The sequence below is a fragment of the Amphibalanus amphitrite genome, unplaced genomic scaffold, assembly GCF_019059575.1.
Source record: "Amphibalanus amphitrite isolate SeventyFive unplaced genomic scaffold, NRLGWU_Aamphi_draft 000581F_arrow, whole genome shotgun sequence".
In the NCBI taxonomy this organism is placed as follows: Eukaryota; Metazoa; Arthropoda; class Thecostraca; order Balanomorpha; family Balanidae; genus Amphibalanus; species Amphibalanus amphitrite.
In genome coordinates, this window is record NW_024882075.1 from 50,705 (window position 1) to 73,373 (window position 22,669).

The 22,669-nt window shown below is 50.1% G+C and overlaps 1 protein-coding gene across 1 annotated transcript; it reads left to right on the top strand.

The window, feature by feature from the left end:
* The first annotated feature begins 5,398 nt into the window (after window positions 1–5,398).
* LOC122394245 (proteoglycan 4-like) lies at window positions 5,399–22,421 on the top strand. Its single transcript, XM_043390984.1, has 5 exons — window positions 5,399–5,593; window positions 12,748–12,999; window positions 16,669–16,743; window positions 17,194–17,320; window positions 17,742–22,421. The coding sequence occupies exons 1-5, from the start codon at window positions 5,579–5,581 to the stop codon at window positions 20,582–20,584; spliced, it is 3,312 nt and encodes a 1,103-aa protein (XP_043246919.1). The 5' UTR covers window positions 5,399–5,578; the 3' UTR covers window positions 20,585–22,421.
* Window positions 22,422–22,669: the final 248 nt, after the last annotated feature.

Genomic DNA, 22,669 nt, shown 5'->3' on the forward strand with positions numbered 1-22,669 from the left:
AGCCCTAGATCCGACCCTAAAAATATCAGCAAATATAATTGACGAAATTTTTCGCAAATCGAATTTTAAATTTTTCCCCATGTTAACCCTATGGGAAAATGCACGTGCCGATTACCCCAAAACGGGCCCATTATATTTTATGCAACTTTGCCACAAGGTAGCTCCCCCATAGGGGACTAAACGCTGAAAATGGCAAGAAAGTTGACCGTGCCGTTTTTGCGGGAGTCAAAATGACCAAAATCGCGGCAGAAACGCTAAACACCCCCCTAGAGAGGTAGCTCAGGTTGGGATTTTCAATAGAAAATCACAATTCTAAAGAATAGTGATTGTCTAATTGAAAAGTCCCAACCTTCGGATAGGCCCGGGCAGCGCTTGTCGAACAGCACTGCGGATCCGAAGGTTGGGACTTGAATTGTGAAAAACCGCCCGCCCGCCGCCAAACGCAAACACCGCAAAACGCGCAAAACGGACGCCAAAACGCCAACGCAAATGCCGCAAAAAAATCGCCCGCGAAAACCGCAAAAAAAAACTCAAAAAACGCAGCAAAAAAATCAAAACCGCCCGCATCGCACGCACCCCAAACGCCAAAAAACGCCCGTCCGCCGCAAAACGCGAAAACCGCAAAAAAAACGCAAACCCCGCCGCCGCAAAAAAAACCGCATCGCCCGCCGCCAACCGCGAAACGCCGCAAAAAACGACCGCCCGCCGCAAACCGCAACACCGCAAATAACGGCCGGCCGCCGGCGACCGCAAAACGCTGCAGAAAGCCGCCCGCCGCAAACCGCAAAACGCCGCAAAAGAAACGGCCAACCGCCACACACCGCCGCAAAAACGGCCGCCCGCCGCCAAACGCAAACACCGCAAAAACACCCGCATCGCCCGCCCGCCCGCCGCCAAACACAAAAACCGCAAAAAACGCAAACACCGCCGCAAAAAAACGCCCGCAACGCCCGCCGCCAACCGCAAAACGCCGCAAAAAAACGGCCGCCCGCCGCCAAACGCAAACACCGCAAAAAAAACGCAAAAAACGGCCGCCCACCGCCTAACACCGGAAAAACGCAAACACCGCCACAAAAAAACGACCGCCGTCCGTTAAACGCAAACACTGACGCCATTGACCTCTATTGACCTCTATTAGGTATTATAGAGGTCAATGACTGACGCATTAAGACAAATATGGCGCTCTGCGGCAAATGTGGTGCATTCATATCTGCCGTTTAAGCAGCCATCCCTTAATTACAGCGCATCCTAATCGTCCAATGTTCGACAAAGATACGCACATTCTGCGATTTGCGGCAAAAATGGCGCTTTGAGACAAACGTGGCGCACTGAGTCAAACGTGGCGCATTTGTTCCTGTCGCTTAACATTTCATCCACCCACCAAATTCTAGCCTAATCGGACTTAAACTGACAATGTTATGCACATTTGAATATTTCACTGTAAGATATCTCCGCAAAGGAGGTGCCCAAATTTGCACGTGTGCCATGTGACCGCCGGTGGTGTAAGCAGGACTTGTCCCCTCACTGATTGCACCATTTCAGTGTTCCTGGCTTGTGCTGTTTTCGTGCTATAAGGCCACAAATCGGCAAACACACGATAATCTGGGAGGTACGCGACTCAAACACGTGGCCACGTGGCACGTGCCGGACCTCTGATAGCTTCACCGCTCACGCCACGTGATGACCCATCGACGTGGCCATCAGCATGTAAAAGATGACCCCGGCCGGTGTCACCGTCTCTGAACAGTGGACGGCTAAACTCGAAAAACGGGAAAATTTAGGGAAATTTCACCTTTGAATATATAATTTCCCCAGAATTTTGAATTTTTCATTTTACAAAAAATCCGAGATAGCAGTTTTTTAGCCCCCTTCATTCTGTGCCTATACCCGTTTTCAGATCGACCCTATCATAAAACCTGACGGCCTGACGGCTATTTCCCCCATTCCTTGCATTTCACAATGCTAGTATATTTAAGCACCAAAATTGACCCCGTGCCACGGCACGTGCAATAGCACGTGGGCCACGTGACCACTAGTGCGACAAGCTGGACTCATCTGCTCACCGGCTGCACTGATTTGGTGTCGCTAGGTGGAGTGGTTTCCACGCCATAGGACCCCCAGTTGGCCAATGTCGCATTTACCACGAGGTTACCCCATCAAACACGTTTGCACGTGGCACGTGCTTTTCAATCGCCCCATATCTGACCCATACCACGTGGTAGCCGACACCCCGGGACACAACATATTCGAACATTTTCAAAATCTAACGTGGAAATTTTTGGCAAAATCGATTTGAAAATAATTTTTCGAAAATGCCATAGGCTCAACATGGGGTAACTGTCGGCGTCGATTACCCGAAATTTTGTCATTTATATTTTAAATAATTACCCCCAGAAGGTGAGGTGCCAGCCAAAGAACTGACCCTAAAAATGTGGACAAATATTACTGAACAGATTTTGCGCAAATCGCATTTTCAATTTTTCCCCATGTTAACCCTATGGGAAAATGCACGTGCCGATTACCCCAAAACGGGTTAATTATATTTCAAGCAACCGGTACCAGCCGGTAGCTCCCCCATAGGGGACCAAACGCTGAAAATGGCAAGAAAATCTAACGAGCCGTTTTCGAGGGTATCAAGATGTCCTAAATCGCGGCAGAAACGCTAAACACCCCCCTAGAGAGGTAGCTCAGGTTGGGATTTTCAATAGAAAATCACAATTCTAAAGAATAGTGATTGTCTAATTGAAAAGTCCCAACCTTCGGATAGGCCCGGGCAGCGCTTGTCGAACAGCTCTGCGGATCCGAAGGTTGGGACTTTAATTGTGAAAAACCGCCCGCCCGCCGCAAAACGCAAAACCGCAAAACGCGCAAAACGGACGCCAAAACGCCAACGCAAATGGCGCAAAAAAATCGCCCGCCCGCCGAAAACCGCAAAAAAACGCAGCAAAAAAATCAAAACCGCCCGCATCGCACGCACACCAAACGCCAAAAAAAACGCCCGTTCGCCGCAAAACGCGAACACCGCAAAAGAACGCAAACCCCGCCGCCGCAAAAAAGCCCGCATCACCCGCCGCCAACCGCGAAAGGCCGCAAAAAACGGCCGCCCGCCGCAAACCGCAAAACGCCGCAAAAAACTTCCGCCCGCCGCAAACCGCAAAACGCCGCAAAAAAGGCCGCCCGCCGCAAACCGCCGCTAAAACGGCCGCCCGCCGCCAAACGCAAACACTGCAAAACACCCGCATCGCCCGCCCGCCCGCCGCCAAGCACAAAAAAAAAACGCAAAAAACGCAAACACCGCCGCAAAAAACGCACGCAACGCACGCCCGCCCGCCGCCAACCGTAAAACGCCGCAAAAAAACGGCCGCCCGCCGCCAAACGAAAACACCGCAAAAAACGCAAAAACGGCCGCCCGCCGCCAAACGCAAACAACGCCGCAAAAACGCCCGCCGTAGGCAAAACGCAAACACTGACGCATTAAGACAAATATGGCGACCTGCGGCAAATGTGGTGCATTCATATCTGCCGTTTAAGCAGCCATCCCTTAATTACAGCGCATCCTAATCGTCCAATGTTCGACAAAGTTACGCACATTCTGCACTTTGTGGCAAAAAATGGCGCTTTGAGACAAACGTGGCGCACTGCAACAAATATGGCGCATTCGTTCATGTCGCTTAAGAATTCATCCACCCACCAAATTCTAGCCCAATCGGACTTAAACTTACAAAGTTATGTACATTTGAATATTTCACTATAAAATATCCTCGCAACGGAGGTGCCCAGATTTGCACGTGTGCCACGTGACCACCGGTGGTGCAAGCAGGACTTGTCCCCTCACTGATTGCACCATTTCAGTGTTCCTGGCTTGTGCTGTTTTGGTGCTATAAAGCCACAAATCGGCAAACACACGATAATCTGGGAGGTACGCGACTCAAACACGTGGCCACGTGACACGTGCCGGACCTTTGATAGCTTCACTATTCACGCCACGTGATGACCCATGGACGTGGCCATCAGCATATAAAAGATGACCCCGGCCGGTGTCACCGTCCCTGAACAGTGGACGGCTAAACTCGAAAAACGGGAAATTTAGGGAAATTTCACTTTTCGAATATATAATTTCCCCAGAATTTTGAATTTTTCATTTTACAAAAAATCCGAGATAGCAGTTTTTTAGCCCCCTTCATTCTGTGCCTACACCCGTTTTCAGATCGACCCTATCATAAAATCTGACGGCCTGACGGCTATTTCCCCCATTCCTTGCATTTCACAATGCTAGTATATTTAAGCACCAAAATTGACCCCGTGCCACGGCACGTGCAATAGCACGTGCGCCACGTGACCACTAGTGCGACAAGCTGGACTCATCTGCTCACCGGCTGCGTTGATTTGATGTCGCTAGGTGGAGTGGTTTCCACGCCATAGGACCCCCAGTTGGCCAATGTCGGATTTTCCCGGAGGTTACCCCATCAAACACGTTTGCACGTGGCACGTGCTTTTCAATCGCCCCATATCTGACCCATACCACGTGGTAGCCGACACCCCGGTGCACAACATATTGGAACTTTTTCAAAATCTAACGTGGAAATTTTTGGCAAAATCGATTTGAAAATAATTTTTCGAAATCGCCATAGGCTCAACATGGGGTAACTGTCCGTCACGATTACCCGAAACTGTACCCTATGATTTTTAAATAATTACCCCCAGAAGGTGAGGTGCCAGCTCAAGAACTGATCCTAAAAAAGTGGACAAATATTACTGAACAGATTTTGCGCAAATCGCATTTTTAATTTTTCCCCATGTTAACCCTATGGGAAAATGCACGTGCCGATTACCCCAAAACGGGTTAATTATATTTCAAGCGACCGGTACCAGCCGGTAGCTCCCCCACACGGGACCAAACGCTGAAAATGGCAAGAAAATCTACCGAGCCGTTTCGGCGGCGATCAAAATGACCCAAATCGCGGCAGAAACGCTAAACACCCCCCTAGAGAGGTAGCTCAGGTTGGGATTTTCAATAGAAAATCACAATTCTAAAGAATAGTGATTTGTCTTAATTGAAAAGTCCCAACCTTCGGATACAATTATGTAACTATTATCAATTTGTCCTTTTACCCATACACATTACACATCCTTATTCCTCACCAGTCGCCACAATGCCCTCATTCTACCCTTCCCCATGTATCATCACCCCTCCCTTCCTGCTGTGGCACGCCTCCCTCCCCTCCCTCCCGCCGCCTCCTGGGTGCCTCCCCACCCTCCCTGTCTCTAACTAGGTCACTGGCAGCGGTGGCGGCGTCGGCGGCGTTGACCCGCACCGTACACCGTTAGAACTCGCTCCGCCGCGCGCGGGGAGGGGAGGGGCGGGCCGGCGCCGCGCCGCGCCGCGCGAGACTGCACCGCCCGGTGTGGGGATAACACCGGAGACCGCGGCGCCGCACAGGCCGCTAGCACCGGCTCAGCGCTGGCGGGCCCGGACGCGCAGGGTGTGGAGGCAGGAGGGGGGTGCGCCGCGGTCAGTGGGGTGACGGTGGTGGCCGGAGAAGGGTGCGCATCCGGAAGGTGGAGAGCCGGGACCAACATGAGATCATACCTGGTGAGTACACGGGGAGAGTGCTGAGATGGAATGATGGCCTGTTGTGGTGTTTGATTTGGTTTTTGTGGGTGATTTGTAGTGACAGGGTCGGTATTAGGCTTGGTGGTGCGGTGTTAGTGACAGTTTGAGTTGTTTTTAAGGGCTTTCTGCGGGAGTTGCTGGTTTTGTGAGGGGATTAGTGGTTAGCTGTAGTGGATTTGATGTGACCTGTATTTGTGTACCTACTGCAGGACCTCATTGATTTCATCCTGGCCTCCTGTATCCAATTTTTGTTGGCCTAACACAGAAACTCGGTTACGCTTGCAGGACGTTAATTTTTGTAAATGAATTGTGTACCATTAGATAAACCTAGCGTTGCTTTAATTTGTGTGGGCTTATTATTTAAAAAGGACTAATTTATAAACTTTTCGTATGTGCAATATATGTTTTGCTTTGCCTTGAATGATTAAATTATGTCCTCAATTATTACCTCGCATTTTCCATTGTTAATTTATTTACATTCTCTAATAATGGCATGCACTTGTTCACCTCTTTATCCAAAAATTGCCGAAATGTTCCTAAAAAAGACGCGTTCTGGCGACGCCATGATTGGTCACGCTCACGTTGTCATGGTAACGACGCAGCACCGTTCTGCGGTGGCGACCGATAGCAGACGCGTGTGACTGACATCCAGCGTGACCTATATATTATGTTAATAGGTCACAGAGCTGCCGGTTTATCGATGAGACGGGTCCGGCGATTACCGGTCCGGTTTCAGGTCGGCCATGTTCCCACGGAACATTTGAAATTGTTATCGATCGGTTGTGAGCTATGGACGATTTGGGAGGAATGTAACCACGGAACTTTGGAAGAGAGATTGACATGGTTGACGTGGATCGAGGCCTAATGGGTCGGTGCCCGCCGCGTAGACGGTCGTAGGGTAGCTTATGGCGCCTTGTCGTTCATATGGCGCTCATAGGGTGCTCATGAGGGCAGTTTTTTCGCTTACTTACCTTACAGCGAGAAGTTTAGCTCCTTTCTGGCTCACGATGCTCAAAATTCAGCACTGTCCTGCGCTACAAAACATGCGAGCACGCCAGCTTGCAGCACACTGCCGTTGGATGCCTCTCGAAATAAATACTAAATGAGCTGTATGCATAGAGAGGCGCCGGATCATCAATGACGTCACAGTTAGAGCTGCAAAACTATACACATCGCCGATCTGCCACTTTTTATCAAGTTTTGCTTGCTTAGTGCTTCCTTACTCTTAGTGCATCCGTCTAATTTGCATTTGATAACATCAGGCTTATGAAAGACCAGAAACAGAGCAGAAACGGGCACATTATGGTAACATGCTAAACTTATGGTCTTGTGGTAGCTTGGCCAGTAACGCTTTAATCCACAATCCACTCTCTTTCCGTTTTTTTTTTTTAATGATTTTCATAGCTGCACACTGCACATACATAAAAGGTTTCTCGACAACAATGCCACGTGCTCTTGCCCAAATGCACATCACCCTATGAATGTTTCAAAGCGCAGTAGCCTGATTTCACAACCCAGCTCCGTTCCAACTGCACCATTCCGGAACCGTCACGACTCCGGAACCGTCCCAATTCCGGAACCGTTTCGATTCGGTCAATGACGCACTGCAGTGTATCCGGGTGAAATCGGCGGGCCAGTGAGTCATTTTTTCCGAACCAAGTTACTGCTACAGTAGCGAGCGTCACTCCGCCATCACTTCATCACTGGCATTTCTCACTGTTTCCTGAATGAGTCACTGGTAGTGGTTCTGTCACGTGGCTGTATTTTTTCCTCGATTAAATGTGAATGGCGTGAAAACGAACCATTTTAGCGTGCATTTGTGGTTTTTTACCATTACGCCTGAATGGTTTATTGCCCATCATTTCCCTTCTCACATTACTCATAATGAAGTGGATTCTATTTAGGATCTAACTCAGCTGCCTCATACTTTTTGTTTGATTCTTTTTGGATGACTCGACTCCATTCATTGCCCTTCATCTGTGTCATAAGCCACTCTCCAGTGTCCATATGCTTTTCTTGCTCTTGATCTTTGTCAAACACCTCACACCCCTCCAAATATTTGGTAATTACATCCATAATTGTTTACACTTACTCCCCCAGGGCATATTTTAACAAATTTTTACTGCGTCCCAAAGTTGAGCAGGGGGCACGTGCTACGACTAAGGGCACAGGGCAAGGAACAGAGTAGGGCACTGAGGAGGGCAGAAAGTAGGGCACGGCAGGTTGCAGGGCATGGCACAGGACATTTTAGAGGGAAGGCCGGGTACAGGTCAGGGCAGACAGCAGGGCACAGGGCACAGGTCAGGGAACCGGACAGGGCAGGGACGCAGTGGGTCAAATTAGCAGGGGCCACGTCCCAAGGCGAGGGGGCTGCGTCCCAAAATGGGACGCAGTAAGTGCCTTAAAATATGCCCTGTACTCCCCTGGACACAACCTTAGTGACCTAGCTTGATTACATCTTTCCACATTTGTGTTATTTAGTTTAACTACATGACAATACATTTTTTCACACTATCTTCTTCGGTTCATCTCGTATCATCAGACACTTCATGACTTTGATGAACAAAACAGCTGGCTCACATAAAACAGCCGAGTCATGGTCTCGCTGACAGATTGCTTTTCACTTTATGGCTCGATGGACACGGATGTAAGAGAGAAAAGGGCAGGTGGAAAGGATGAGAGAAATGCTAGGTCAAGAGGATGCGTACTGAAGCGAGTCCAACCGAACACTCAAGACAACAGCGAGAAAGTATGTGAGAACGAAGGGTCATGGCATCCGTTTTCCGGAAAAAGAAAAGACGGGTTTGTAATGTTCCATGCATGTCAACCTTTGTTCATTTTGGCAGGGAGAGTCATGGGCAAGACTTTCACTCCTCTTTGCAGGCCTTGCAGCACAAACTTTGTTAGTTCATGAATGACGATTATGCTAAGAAATGTTTACATGCGAGGCCCTTCATTTATCGAAAGTAGCTGTTGCTGAGAAGCTGTCTAGTCATTATTCCGACTACAGAATTCAATAGTGACTTGCAGTAGCTATTTCCGTGACCACACGATAACACGCACGCACAGCTGCTGTACAGCGACAAACGTTGAAATTGAGAGTAAATTCGCCGTGCGTCAATCTTCAAAGAGTTTTTATCTTTTCTGACGCGCTGGCATCGATATGTGCTGTCGTTTGCATAACAGCGCTACTACATATCAAGTCTGCTTAATTTCTGCACAAAATTAGAATCCCACCAATTATTCCTAAAAACGTAAAAAAGTGTTTAAAAAGACGGAAATTTGGAAGTTATTTCCGTTGCCAAAATTACTACGCGCTCATGCACGGAAGACAAGAAATTTGATAATCGACGACCGTTTTTTAACCAAAAACACCCTAGGACCATACCCTTGCATGCCATCTTTCAACCATTGTCCGCAAAAATATCATGACTTACGACAATTCCTTGCAAAAGCCACGTGTAAACCCGCGTGCCACGTGTTTTCAACTGACCTCTCCACTCCGCTGTGACCTTGAACTTCGCACGCGCTCGGTCAGACTGAGTTCTTTCCCAGACTCGACGGAAGTGGTTGCACAACGGTGTACTCGGGCCTTCACCTGTGACCAGAAACAATGTGAGCGAGCTGGTCCCTCCGCACTCCTCACCTCCACTCCTCTCTCCTCCTTTCCGTCCCTCTTTCCCATTTGCCTCCACTTTGCGCTGAATAACTGTAATACGCAAATGCCGCAAATGGGTTTGTTTATGGTTTGCCTTTATGGTTTTTGCTGCAAAGTGAGCTTGAAGGGAGGGCGAACGGATGCATCTCTCTCTCTCTCTCTCTCTCTCTCTCTCTCTCTCTCTCTCTCTCTCTCTCTCTCTCTCTCTCTCTCTCTCTCTCTCTCTCTCTCTCTCTCTCTCTCTCTCTCTCTCTCTCTCTCTCTCTCTCTCTCCCTCTCTCTCTCCCTGCCTCTGTCGCGTGTCCCAGCGCCGGTTCTCGTGGGCCACCGGGTCACTGTCAGAGGGGTCACACGCTAGGTCACTGACTGATTGCGTCATCACCCGACTCTAAAGCCTCAAACGCGGTCAATCGGAAGTGGGCAATCCACAAATGGAGACGAATGAATGATTCAGCGCTCAAATTTGCATAAGTACCCTTCCTCTGTGGATGGAGCGGCGCAGGTCGCCACAAACTAACGGCCAGCGTTGTTCCTCGACGATTCATGCCGACACTCCTCTGTGCTTTACCACAGCGGTACGGTTGACCACGCAGTATAGCCTCACCGGACGGACGCAGACATCAGATGACCCCTCGTGCTTACCGAATGAGGCTGTAGTGCTCACACAGCGAGACGAACCGCAAAGGCTGCGGCTCGGACACCGAAATCGGACAGTGGGCCTCGCGATGGGACGTGATCATGATCATAAGACGCAGCTAGACATGGTCGCGAAATGGCTAGACATGATCGCGAGACTGCTAGACATGATTGCGAAACTGCGAGACGTGATCGCGATACGTGGGTAGACACCAAGACACGACCGAATGAACACTGAAAACAATTTCACCCAAAACTGGCGAGTAAACCGGTGCCTCGCGGGTACCCCTATCCGCAACCATTTTTAACCACCCTCCCAGGAGTCAATTTAGGACATAACACTTTCGCAATTCACTCTGGAGAGAAGTAACCCTCCACGACTATTCGCGCACCAGTGGCTCGCGACCCCTCCATCGAAAGGTATTCATCGACGCCTACCTGGCAGCAGCGCCCTACAAACCCCTAGGAGATGGGGTTACCCTCCACGCCTACCCTTCGCCGACCAAGTCACGAGGGCCAAAAAAAAAAAAACTCCCACGCTTGACCATATTCGCGGGAAAATATCTATATTATAGCAATCTCACACCTAGAAAACATCGGTGAGAAAGTTTCACGTCGGTGGGAAAGGTCAAATCGAATAACCATAGAAATTTCGACATGACTCAGTCACCGACAGTCATGCAGACCGCCCGAGATCAAGAAGAAGATGTGTCGCCGCTGCTTTCGTGACCTATATAAGAATCAAAATGGTCTCACTTGGTAGTTTCGGAAGAAAAAGCGTTGCCAATCGTCCCGTGATGAATATTGCAGAGGTTTTAAAGATGCACCCTAACAATTGTACTTTCGCCCCCACTTGGAAACCGCCAAACAATGTGCCAACATATCATTGGTTCAAAAAAAAGTTAAAAAATTGTTGTAATTCAAAACTGTATGAGACAACGCCATCTAGCTGTAACAGTAGATCCAACTCCTTCAGGGCAGGTTATGTAAAGGTTCGCCATCCACGGATACGCGTTTACGATACCTCGAGTAGTTCCAACTCTTTCAGTGAGGGCTGTGCCAATGACTCGACACCCGCGGGGACAATATCCGGTGCTGGGTAGCTACCTTACTGCAAAATGTAGGTACAGTGCATATTTGCGAGTAATAAGGCAGGCAAGTCTGCTTACCCTCTAGCTAGAATCTGGACATGGCGAGTTAATACACATATACCACCCGCATAGCAACACTTAATTCGCCAGCTTCGGGTGAAATTGTTTTCAGTGAAGGATCGTATCCTTCGTCATACTAGAAGCTAAATGTAAACGTCAGAAGAAGGCAAATTACTAAATACTAATGCAACTTGCGAGACGATATCAACTTGATGATGCGCCAAGTATCTCATGAGTATTGTGAGGCAAAACCCGGACTGATAAGACATAAAATTCAGCATTTTTAGGTATTTACCTCTGTCTAAAACACATAGGCCAGCTGATATAAAACATATAAAATCCAGCTAATATTATGTGAAATCTGTGCCTGAAATTCTCCGCTTAAACTTTACGTGCATTCCTCACGTCAGTCTGCTAGTTGAAAAAGTCTGGGTGGAGGCGACTGTCCGACGTGCCTCTGCGCGCATTCCAGGCGTGCCTCTGCGCGCTCGCGCAGCCCAGAGGAAGTGGGCCAGTCAGCTGACGGAACAATCAGCTGATGTGCAGCGTAGCGACCCGGGTGGGGGGGGGGAGCTGGTCTGGGGAGAAAGGTGACTTCAGGAAAGTGAGACGCGTGGTTTTTGCTCTGACCAGGCTGCGGTGGTTCGTGGTTTTTGGAGAGAAACGTTTTTGAAAGAATGGATGGAGTGAAATGGGATTTTTTTTTTTTCGACGAGACGGGTGATGGTCTTAGCGAGACTGAGGTATTATGGAGAGACAATAACATACTTTTAGAAACGGGAAGAGAGAAAATAATAAAATGTTACACGCAGTGGCGCGGGAACCGGGGGGGCTAGCGGGGGCTGAGCCCCCCCAGCTTTTCGGCTGGGGGGCTCGTAATGTATTTGAGCCCCCCCAGCTGGAGGAATCGAAATCGGAAATCTACCAACATAATTTCATAGATTCATACATGGGCGTGGGAAACGGGGGAGGGGCAGTGGGGGAAGCTTGCCCCCACAACTCTGCGGCCGTGGGGGCGTTGCCCCACAACGTTTCATGAGGCCAGGAACCGTTGGGCAGCTTGTCCTCCCCAAATTAGGGGTTGTGGGTCACAAAGGAAGAAAGCATGTAAGTGAAAAATCCACCTATTTCACTGGCTCGGCAACTCATTTGGCAGATTAAAACCTTTACTCCAGGTTGCCAAAACGGTAGTTTCTTCACTCAGCTGAGACGGAGTGCCTCACTTTTTGAAAATATTTTCGTGTTTTTTTTTTTTGAAAAGGCCAAGGTCTGAAAAATAAGTGGCCTAAAACCGGTGAGAAAACTAGATTTGGGGGTACCCTAGGTTGATTTCTATTATGGTTCAGCCCCCCAGTCTGGAAGAAGTTCCCGCGCCACTGGTTACACGCACCAAATCATAAAGTATCCCGAGTCCAATAGGACGCTTATTGTTACCGATGAAGCCAAACCTGTGGGATTCCAGGGCTAGTACGAATAAGCATGCAACATTCTGAATTAGGTAATTAACTAAGTGTCCAGCACTCGCATCCTTTTCGCCCTGATGCTTATGTAGGAAGCTCGCAGTGGAAGAGGCAGTTTTCAATTAATGCTTCTGAAGTGCCACAGCCGACTGACATGATTTTAGCTGCATGTTGATATTCGTTCCACATTTAGGTGTTATGACTGACTGGTACCTCCCTCCGTTGCAGGTTTTCGGGGCCCTGCTACTGACAGGCTCGGCTCTGACGGCCGTCGTGCCGGTTCTACCCAAGACGCTGCTACCACCACCTGCTGAGCGCTCTGAGAACCATCAACTAGGTGGCGCTGTGCACCAGACTCTGACCGTCGGCTCAGAGGGTGGTGGTTCGGTGGCGGCTCGCGTTATCGAAATCACTGATGACGTTACCGATGATTGGATCAACGAGGTGTCGCTGAAACGAAGGAGACGCGATAACGCACGGGTGAGTGAAATTCGTGAATCGTGATCCTAAACTATTCATGGCCGAGGAGTGATAAGGTAGGTGGGCGTGAATATGCCGTCAGGTAAACAGGTCCTTTACCTATACCTAGCTAAAATACCTTAACTCTGAACAAAGCATCCCACGTCTAATGTGCTAGGCAAACGCTATAACCGGCATTTTAACCCTCGCCCGTATTGGTGTTTTTCCAGCCGCGAACGTATAAAGGGGGGGGTCCGTTGGACCCCCCTCCCCTTGCCGTTTTGCCCCTGATCGAGCTATAAGAGCTTCGCGGAAAAACCGTGACGAGAGGAAGCCGATGATACCTACTTTTAAGGCCGTAGGTCATCGGTTGGCCTTCCAGGTCAGGTCAATGACCCAAGAGTCGGGAAAACCGGGACCTGTTTGAACGTCGTAAAACGTGGCTGCTAAAGGGTTTTTTCGGGGTGCTGATCACGAATGCCATGTTAGTTATGATCATAGATGATGTCTTCATGCATTTAGGCCAGGTCGGGTAAGGTCAGGTCAGGTCAACCAGTAAGGGTTTTGCCGGGTATTCGTAGTAGGTGGCAACCGCCTCTGACAGCTTTGTAACATGTTACGAAGGCACCAAAACTACTTCGTAAATGTTCAAATGGTTGCTAAATTCGAATTCATCTCCAAAAACTAGCAAAGAAACATGTAAAACTCGAAAAAGTGAACCGAGGTCATTAAAGGTCAGTGACCTGAGTCCTGACCTGACCTTCCGGTGACCTTGACACCCACCCTAATGCATAGGAGCAACATCATATCCCATGTTTTGAACGCTTGAAACCACGAAAAGACTGCAAACGCGCGGCTAATGCGAGCCGACATACGCCGAATCGCGATTCCGACCAAACATGGTCTCGAAAATTAGGTCATAGGTCACAGGTCATAAGGGTCAGGGTCATGAAATTTTAAGGGTAGGTATGTGTAAAATTGATTAACGCAAGGGTACTGAAAGTTTCGTCGCGATCGGCCGCTTTGCACGCGAATTATTCGCGAAAAACCGAGGATGGGGGTCCGTTCGACCCCCACCCCCCATACGGGTGAGGGTTAACCCGCGCCCTGCTGGGGGGTGTTTGAACACCCCCCCCCTTGTGGTTTTTCGCGAATATCTCAAAAACGGCGGCGCGGAGCGCCGCCGTTTTTGGTACACCTTATCATACATCAATTCTACACATGTTGTGAAAATTTCAGACCAAGGTCATTCAAGGTCAGGTCACCAGGTCACTTGAAGTGACCTCACCTCATAAAAAGTTTCAATGTCTGTCATAGCTACACCGAGTGACCGATCCCTTTGAAACTTTCAGCGATTGCTAAGAGCAATAGCATGTACAAAATGTATATCTCCGAATTTTGATATCGATGACCTAAGGTCAGGTCAATTTTGCGACCTCCCCATTATACATAAGTCAATGGGAGAAAATCGAAATGCGCCTCTTTTGGACGAAAGACATTATGAATACTCCCAAACACTGAATTACAAGTGGTTTAGACACACTGAACATGAAAATGGTGTCCGTGACCCCTGTTTATGCCCTGAGGTCATCTTAGGTCACGAATGGTATCTAACAGTTTTTCGCAAATAACTTTTGATAGAGGCATGCTAGAGCGATGAAAACGCCTTAGATGTGTTCAGCTCGACGATACGGATCGACTGATATGCAACATGACCCTTTCCGGTCAGGTCATGACCTTGACCTGAGGTCAAATTTTCAAATTGACCTTTCAAGGTCAAGTTATAGTTCATTCGATGCGTCTTGACGAGAGGAGCACGATGCCGGTAAAAGTAAGCTCGTACAAGGCTTGGATCAAAAGTTATTGCAGAAAAACTGTTTCCGAAAAATCGGCTATTTTTGCAGTTTTTGCCCCCTGTAGGCAAAACCGTTGACGTTAGGTCAAATCTGAGAGAATTACCCAGAAAGGGCGTTAATAGGGCTATCGAATGCGCTTTTCCGCAGCGCTTTAGCTCTATAGGTTCCCGAGTTATGCGTTGGCTTCTTGGAAATTGTCGACATTCGACCTGGAAATCGGCGAAATTTTGCCTTCAATGACCTCTGGTGACCTGACCTTTGACCTGACCTAAAAATTGACCGAAGTGATTTCGTCATTATTTTTGACGCTCTTTCGAACGCCGCCTTCCGCGTATCGCTACGTGGCCCAGGAGCCGAGTTAGAAGGGGGGGTGTTCAAACACCCCCCCCCCCCCAGCAGGGCGTGGAAATCCAGGACCCCCAGCCGGGCGCGGGTTAATAAGCCAATTGAAGTCCGCTGATGGTCCGACAGCTTGGCACCTTGTTTGCTCGGTGTTCCACTGGAATCTGTATTCTGCATATTCAAGAGCCTCCTGTTTGCAGTTTCAGCCCACGCCACAATCATATCCATTTTATTTTATTTCCTCCCCTTTTTACCTCCCACAGCCCCTCCTTCCCTCCAACCCGTCCCCTCCCCTTCCTTCCCCTCTCCTCCCCTCTTCCCTCCAACCCGTCACATTAGGTATACGTGACACGTCTGCGGGTCACGGTACACAGGCACCATGTCGGTCCGAGGTGGGTGTCACTGTCACAGCTTCTGAATCTGAGACGGCACCAACACGGTGTGTGTCTGTGTGTATGTGTGTGTATGGGGGGTGCAGAACATAGCGCTATCGGAGGTACGGATGATGCGAACGTTATGCCACTCGAGTGGAGCAGCAGCAGTAATCCGAGTAACTTATCTGGTGTGGCAAATGCTGACTAAGACTTGATAATATCACTCGTGTATTATAATCGCGCGGGCCTTTCTAGCAACACGGCCACCCGACTCGACACTCTACTCGACTCGACGGCCACTCGGCCGTCGAGTGGGTCGGTCCGCTTACCCACTCTCGACAGCATTTGGAATTCTGCGCTGTATGTCAGCACCCCAATGTGAATGTAATTGTATATTAGTCTTTGTCGAAGGAAACGGAAACGATTAGTCGAAAGGAAACACTAACGGGCTTCCTGGTTAATTTTGGTAACGTCCTTTTGGTAAAAAGGTCTGAATCTTTTTTTTTTTTTTTACATACCAGGCTGGCCAAGCATGCTGCTCACTTATTTCTGTCGTTTTTGCTATACATATTTGTTATATATTTGCTATCGGGAACATAGCCTTTGAGGTCATAGCGGACATTATTTACGCTGATTCTTGAACACTGAAATGATTTCCAGTCTTAGATTATGGGTGACCTTGTCCCGGTTAGCCACTATTCGGATGCTTTTTACTAATGTGCTACGTTCCTATAAGCCTAGCTAACTATAACCAAGTGGATACTTGCCGTTCTTACATTTTTTACCTTTCCCTCCGTTAGATAATGTGGTTCCTTCTGGAGAATGGCAATTTCCTTTGTTTTCAAGCTCATCATTTATAAGGGTGACATTTTCCTCGATATTAGGTGTACTCGTACACAACAGTTGGTGGTCCTTACTCCTTGATGTATTCATTTCCATGATGGCGCAAAATTCAACGACAAACCAGAAGACTGTCTGATTTGTCTCCGTCTGATTTGTGAATCGCTCTCACGGTTTCCTCGCCAGCCTTATATCACTCCGTCCCCCGGCTCGCGCGTGTTTGCGCGTGAGTGAATTGGTGTCAGCCTCGCTAACGCGTCCCCAATTCTCTGTTCCAGGTACGGAGACAGGCCGAGTACGGGTCAGTGGACCGGTACGATGGGCCGGTACAGGACGGGTACAGCGAGTACCAGGTGAGCGTGCGGTGCTCTGTTCGGGGAGTGATGGAAGTGAAGGTACTAGTTTGTCGTTGGTGTGGATTACTTAAAAAAGCTACATTGTTTTATTGAAGGCATCGTACTCGTGGTATGCAGATAAATATGGCTGTGATGTGCTGTAATCCGCATTCACTTTGCTCGCGTGTTTGCACAAAAGGTTATCTGTCGGTGTCTTTCCGATCACAACCATGGCGTGATTTAAAAGAAAAGATGCCTTTCTCCATTAGTTTATGAGCAAAATGTCTATAAAAATGCACGCATCGAGCATCGGCACTCGGCAGTTGCCTAAAACTTTTGCTGAAATTGCCATACTTTCGTCAAAATGAGAAGAGGACACTAAAAAGAACTACACATAATCCGCTTTCTCTGCAATCTTTCCAAAATCCAAACCATTACCATGTTTTTTTTCTCTTTTTCTCCGTACAGGACGCCCCTCAGAACGAGTTTTTCCCTGAGGACATTGAGGAGGTCCGCTACACAAACCCTCAGGCCATGGACTCAGAGGCGTCCGCTTCCACGCAGGAGTACAACCCATACCAGCTCTTCCCAGAAAGTGAGTCGGATGGCTGTGGATTTTAGAGCGAAGTTATCCTTTTGTTGGAATAAAGAGATCCTGTGAGATAGTTTGCGGTTGTCCGGTAATTACCTAGAAGTAGTTTGAAGTGTTTTTAGTTTCTCGAAACTTTTTGTAAAGCTGCGTTTTTTTCTTGTTGAGTTCTTTCCACGACATTACGCTTATTTTTCATATTTGATTTTTCAATCGTTTATAAATGGATGCTAAATGGTCTTTGCTCAAAAGTTCAGGACTACGGGTTCTTTTTCGAGTTCTGTTGAACGCTTCAATTGGACGAGTAGTATATGACGATCGATAACACATCACCAAAATGAAATGTTCTGACTGACGTCTGTACTTTAGCCATGGTATTGTCGTAAAGCCTGGCTGAAAAAATGTTTTTTTTTTTGTCATTTCCCAGGTTTCCACGACCTGCTGGACATCCCGATCCACGTCTACAAGAACGGCACCGAGGTTCGCACTCACGAGCGGCCACCATCTCAGCCCGGTCAACCTACCGTCAGCGGAGGTTACGCCAACACAAACCTTCAGGGATACGGCCAGAGCGGCTCCAACCGACCCTCGCCACGTCCCGCCTTCACACGGCCGACGACCCCTACCACAAGACGACCCACAAGGAGGCCAGAGACACCGCCTCCACGTCGCACCCAGCCGCCCAGGGTGACCGAAGTGCCGCACTTCGTGACGACTACGCCACGCGCCAAGATTGTCACGCCGGGAAGCGGCAAATTTGGCGCGCACGTTCCCGAAGATCCTCGCCGTCCTGTAACCGTCAAACCGTCGCACGAGCTGCCCGATCGCGTCTCGGCGTTCGGCTTCGGCTTCGGTGCTGCAGCTGGTGAGGAGACTGAGTCAAAGCCAGAGGTGCCACGAGTGTCACTGCACGAGAAATTGGCAATCGGAAGACGGCCGGAGAAAACGCGCAAGCGCGTGCCGTATGGACAGCGGCCTTCCTCCGATAGCAAACGTCCCTATGTCGACTGGACGAAAAACGAGGAAGGGGACCAAGAAGAGGAAGCCAACACAGAGGAAGACAAAAACATTTCAGGATCTCTTTCAGAGTACTTCGCTGCCAACACTGATTATGCTGCCGCTTTCGGTGGTTTCGGCCAAAAGAAGGACACCGGTGTTGTTGATTTTACAACCACCACCACTACCACCACTACGACTACCACCCAGCCGCCAGCGGAGGAAGAGGTGTACCAAGTCACTCCGAGTGCCGTGGATCCTCCCTCTTGGCAGCTCCAGTGGACTACCCCAGAGCCAGTCGAGGAGCACAAGAAGCCACACAAGAAGCCCATCTTCAAGAAACCGGTGTTCCAACAAGAGAACCTTCCGACGGATGTGGGTGTCGAGTCACCAGTGGATGTGTCTCATCCCGAGCATCGCACACCGACTGATGAACATCAGAAGACGTTCGAACATCAGGAGAACGGACACAACCAGCCAAACACTCAGGAACAAAATCCTGGCTCTCACTTCGGTTTCCAGCAAGAGCAGCACCAGCAGCAACATCCTGAACAGGAAGAGTACCGTCGCCCTGAAGTAGAGATGCCGCAGCAGAAGCCCTTCTCTCAGCCTATCGATCCCTATTCTCCAATCCAAGACCCGTTCTCGCAGGCTCAGGGTCCTTCGTTCTCACCCAAGGAGCCCGAGTTCAATCCCCACCAGGAGCAGTTCCATCAGCAGCAGTTCCAGCCCCCGACTCCGGACCGCGATGCTTCCATCAGCGTCACCAGCGGTCCGAACCTCTCCGCTGGCCCAGGATCCGGCATCCAGCAGCTGCCGGGACCGAATTTCGGCGGTCAGCCCTCGCCAGGACCCGTGGCCCGACCTCCGCGACCCTTCGGACGACCTCAGGGGCTTCCGCCACGACCAGGTCGTCCGCAGAGGCCTCCTGTTGGAGACAGGCGTCCCATTCCGCAGCAGGGACGGCCGGCGCCACCGAGCGGGGGACGTCCAGTGACTGGCTTTGCTGGAAGGCCCCCTGTGCCGCTGGAAACCCGCCCCGTCCCAGGAGGAGACCCAAGGCCGGCGTCGCGTCCGCGGAGACCCCCGCCGACCAAGAAGCCGTCGGGAGGTGGATACCTCGACAGTTTCCTCAGCTGGTTCCGCGGCGATGAGGATGAAGAGGATGAGACATCGCCTAGACCTCTTCCGCCGAACTCTCGTCCGGCGCCTACGGGTTATCGACCCCAGGACTTCCAGCACCGACCTCCAGCGATCTCCAACCGTCCTAATAATCCTCAACGGCCAGGTCTGGCACCCCAGGGCTTCCCTCCAGGATTCGGCGAGGGTCCGAGCCCACCGTTCACCCCGCCTCCTCCTCCTCGCTTTGTCCCTGGCCAAAGTCCCGACGGCAATCCTAGCCTCGAGCGCGCCCCTGGCAACTTCGTCCGCCGCGATCCTCCGCAAGGAGGTGCCGATCTGGGCTTCGGCAGCGGGCCGAGACCGTCTGACCAGTTTGGAGTTCTCCCGCAGTTCCGTCCTGGAGTCGCCGGAGTGCCCAGGCTCGCTCACAGAAGACGAGGGACGGTGCAGAGGCGGCGCGGTCCGGCGGCGTCAGGACGACTGCCTAACCAGCAGACGGTGACGACCAAGACGACGAAACTCACCAGTGTCGCTCCTCCCTCGGAACGCGCGTCCGAAAGTGTCACCGAGTACGTCGTTGCGACACCGATGCCCACGCGTCGACGTCGCCCGCGGCCGCGTCCGTCGGCCTCTCAAACACCTCCACGACGCCGAGTTGACGTCGCTCGACCGGCCTCCGACGATCCGCGTCCACCGCTGGTGGGGCGCCCCACGGCGCGACCGGCAACCCTGCTCAACGAGAAGAGGATCATGGTAGTGGGGCCGTTCACAGCCCCGCCACCAGGTGCGCCTTACATCAAGCACCCCGATGAGGTCACCAGAGGAGATGTCATGGCCAGAAATGCCGCATCGACAGGCACAATAACGAAAAAGACTGCGACAACCTCGGCGCAGTCGGCTCGTCCAGTCGTGGTAGGGGCAACCGCGTCGTCCACCAGCGTCGGCGCCAAGCTGAGCTTCTCGGTGCCGGCGACAGATGTCGCGTCGGTCAGGGCGACCTCGACGCCCGCTGTGGTTAGCGGGAAGGCGGGCATTGCGCAGGCACCGTCACGGGAGAAATCCGACTCGACAACCGTCACCAACGCTGCTAAAAACACGGGAGAATTCAAAGAACCCGAGCTATATGGTGGCTTTAGACCTATCGTTAACTAAAATATTGCGTGACTAGAGGCAAGCTGCACAGTGCACATAGCCAGTGGCAGCTTACGGCATTTGGTTTTCATATATGATATTCATCCTTTAAGGTGCAGAGTGCAGAGTGAAGCTAGTGAATAAGCCTCATTAGATTATCACACCGTTCCCTGCTTCTATCCTCAGGAATCAGAATACAGAAATCCTTCTCCTCCACGCCACAACCCCCTCCGGGCTGGACAGGCAACTTTATCTCATGCGGGCTGCTCCCTTGGAGCGGCACCGCTGCTCCTGAGGGAGCGCACCCCGTAGCCGGGTGCAGTGGGTGCCTTGGGGCTGGATGGCCTGTCCTTGGACGGGCTCAGCCCCGGCGACTCACTAGGGTGCCTGCCCAGACCAATGTCTCCCTCCCCCTATATCCTATCATCCTCCTGGCTCTGAAATGGTCTCATTGGACCGAAAGAGCCTAACCCAACAAAACAAAACAAATTAGATTATCATTGTGTGGCTGATATCACCTAGTTCTAGTTGGGCATCTAGTTAGTTAAATCTTTTTTAATAAAAGTATTTATTTGATATCGTTGGTATGAGGTGCCGATTGTGTGATGTAAGGAAGTCGCTCTGTGTCCTTTTCGTTTTTTTTTTTTTGTATTTATTAATTTGCCACCAAGCCACTGAGCAGCTGTGGAATGGTGGATATTGTGCTGGTTAGTGTTTCATATGTGTGGCTTTAGCAGCGGCAGGCGCTCAGGTTTCTTGTTCATGAAGGAAACATGCCCAACAATTGTTGGCGTCATAAATGCTGTTTGACATTAGGTTATCTTACGACCAGCTTCAGTAGGTAGCGTTGTTCATATCCTGTACTTAAACTCATAATGATGACTTCTTACAGGGACATTTACCTTGTCTTCTTTTTGTTTTCACCCGCTAACCTATTAATTTATTGCGTCCTATCTATTCTCACCAGTATAACGCCTTTTGGGGCGACTAACGGAGCGAGCGAGAGGGTGGGCCTTGCACGTGCGAAATTGCGAGGGGGTACCTCCAACTGACTTGTGCACGGCACCCTACTAACTGGTCTCTAGCGATGTGCCAAATTTGGGCACAATCGGCCCAGCCGTTCTCGAGATCTGGAAGCGGCACCCTGCACGTGCGCACGTGCAAAATGGGTCCCAACTGACTTGTGCACGGCACCCTACTAACCGGTCCCTAACCGTGTACCAAATTTGAGCGCAATCGGTCCAGCCGTTCTCGAGATCTGGAAACGACCCCTGCACGTGCGCACGTGCAGCAGCACCCCAACTCTGGCACATGTATATGCAGTGCCTAGTGGGTGCCTACCTACATGCCAACTTTCAGCGCAATCGGCCAAGTAGTTACCGAGATATTGCAACAATTACAAAAGTGACACCTCTTCGTTTTGCACGTGGCACGTGCATAAGGGGTCACCCACATGCATCGGGAATAGTCCAATACTTGGTAGAAGGAATGAAGCTACCCTACAAAAATTACCGCGTGTAAATCGGTCAAGTGGTTGCTGAGATATAAGCCTCGCAAAAGCGTGACCACGGCCGGCCGGCCGGCCGCTCATACTCAGAAATTTCCGTTAATCTAAGGAAAGACTACGCTCGCTTCGCTCGCTCCGTAATGAGTCATGCCCCAATGTTATTGTACCTTTTTTGTTATTTAGTTCGGCTTATGCTTCGTCATTGTTATTTATTTTGTTTTCTCCAGCATCGTGTATGACCACATGGTTGACCGTCATACTCTTTTGTTTTTATTTGTTAGGTTTGTGCTTTTTGTGGACGCTGTTATGCGTACGTGATCATGTTAACAAATACAGCAAGTAAAGTGAGAACGACGTGTTTGTATCTGCAATTGTATTGTCATTCGTCCCTTTTCAGTTGTACTAGCAAAAAGTTGTGGAAAGAGCCTTTGAAAAACTTTGCATGTCTACAAGTAATAACTTGCTATCTGACGGGTCTACCCAAATGGCCGAGAGGTTAGCGTTACGTCACGGCTTACCTAAACTATTTGAACGTTTCTAGCTTGATACGGGACACCATCTTAGATTCATGGTAATTTGCGTGGCATGTCTTCCCGGGG

What these genes read in the sequence shown, in the direction of transcription:
- LOC122394245 (XM_043390984.1), top strand. An exon ending in ACGGGTACAGCGAGTACCAG is followed by an intron (nt 16,744 to 17,193) that starts GTGAGCGTGCGG and finishes TTCTCCGTACAG; the next exon opens with GACGCCCCTCAGAACGAGTT. An exon ending in ATACCAGCTCTTCCCAGAAA is followed by an intron (nt 17,321 to 17,741) that starts GTGAGTCGGATG and finishes GTCATTTCCCAG; the next exon opens with GTTTCCACGACCTGCTGGAC.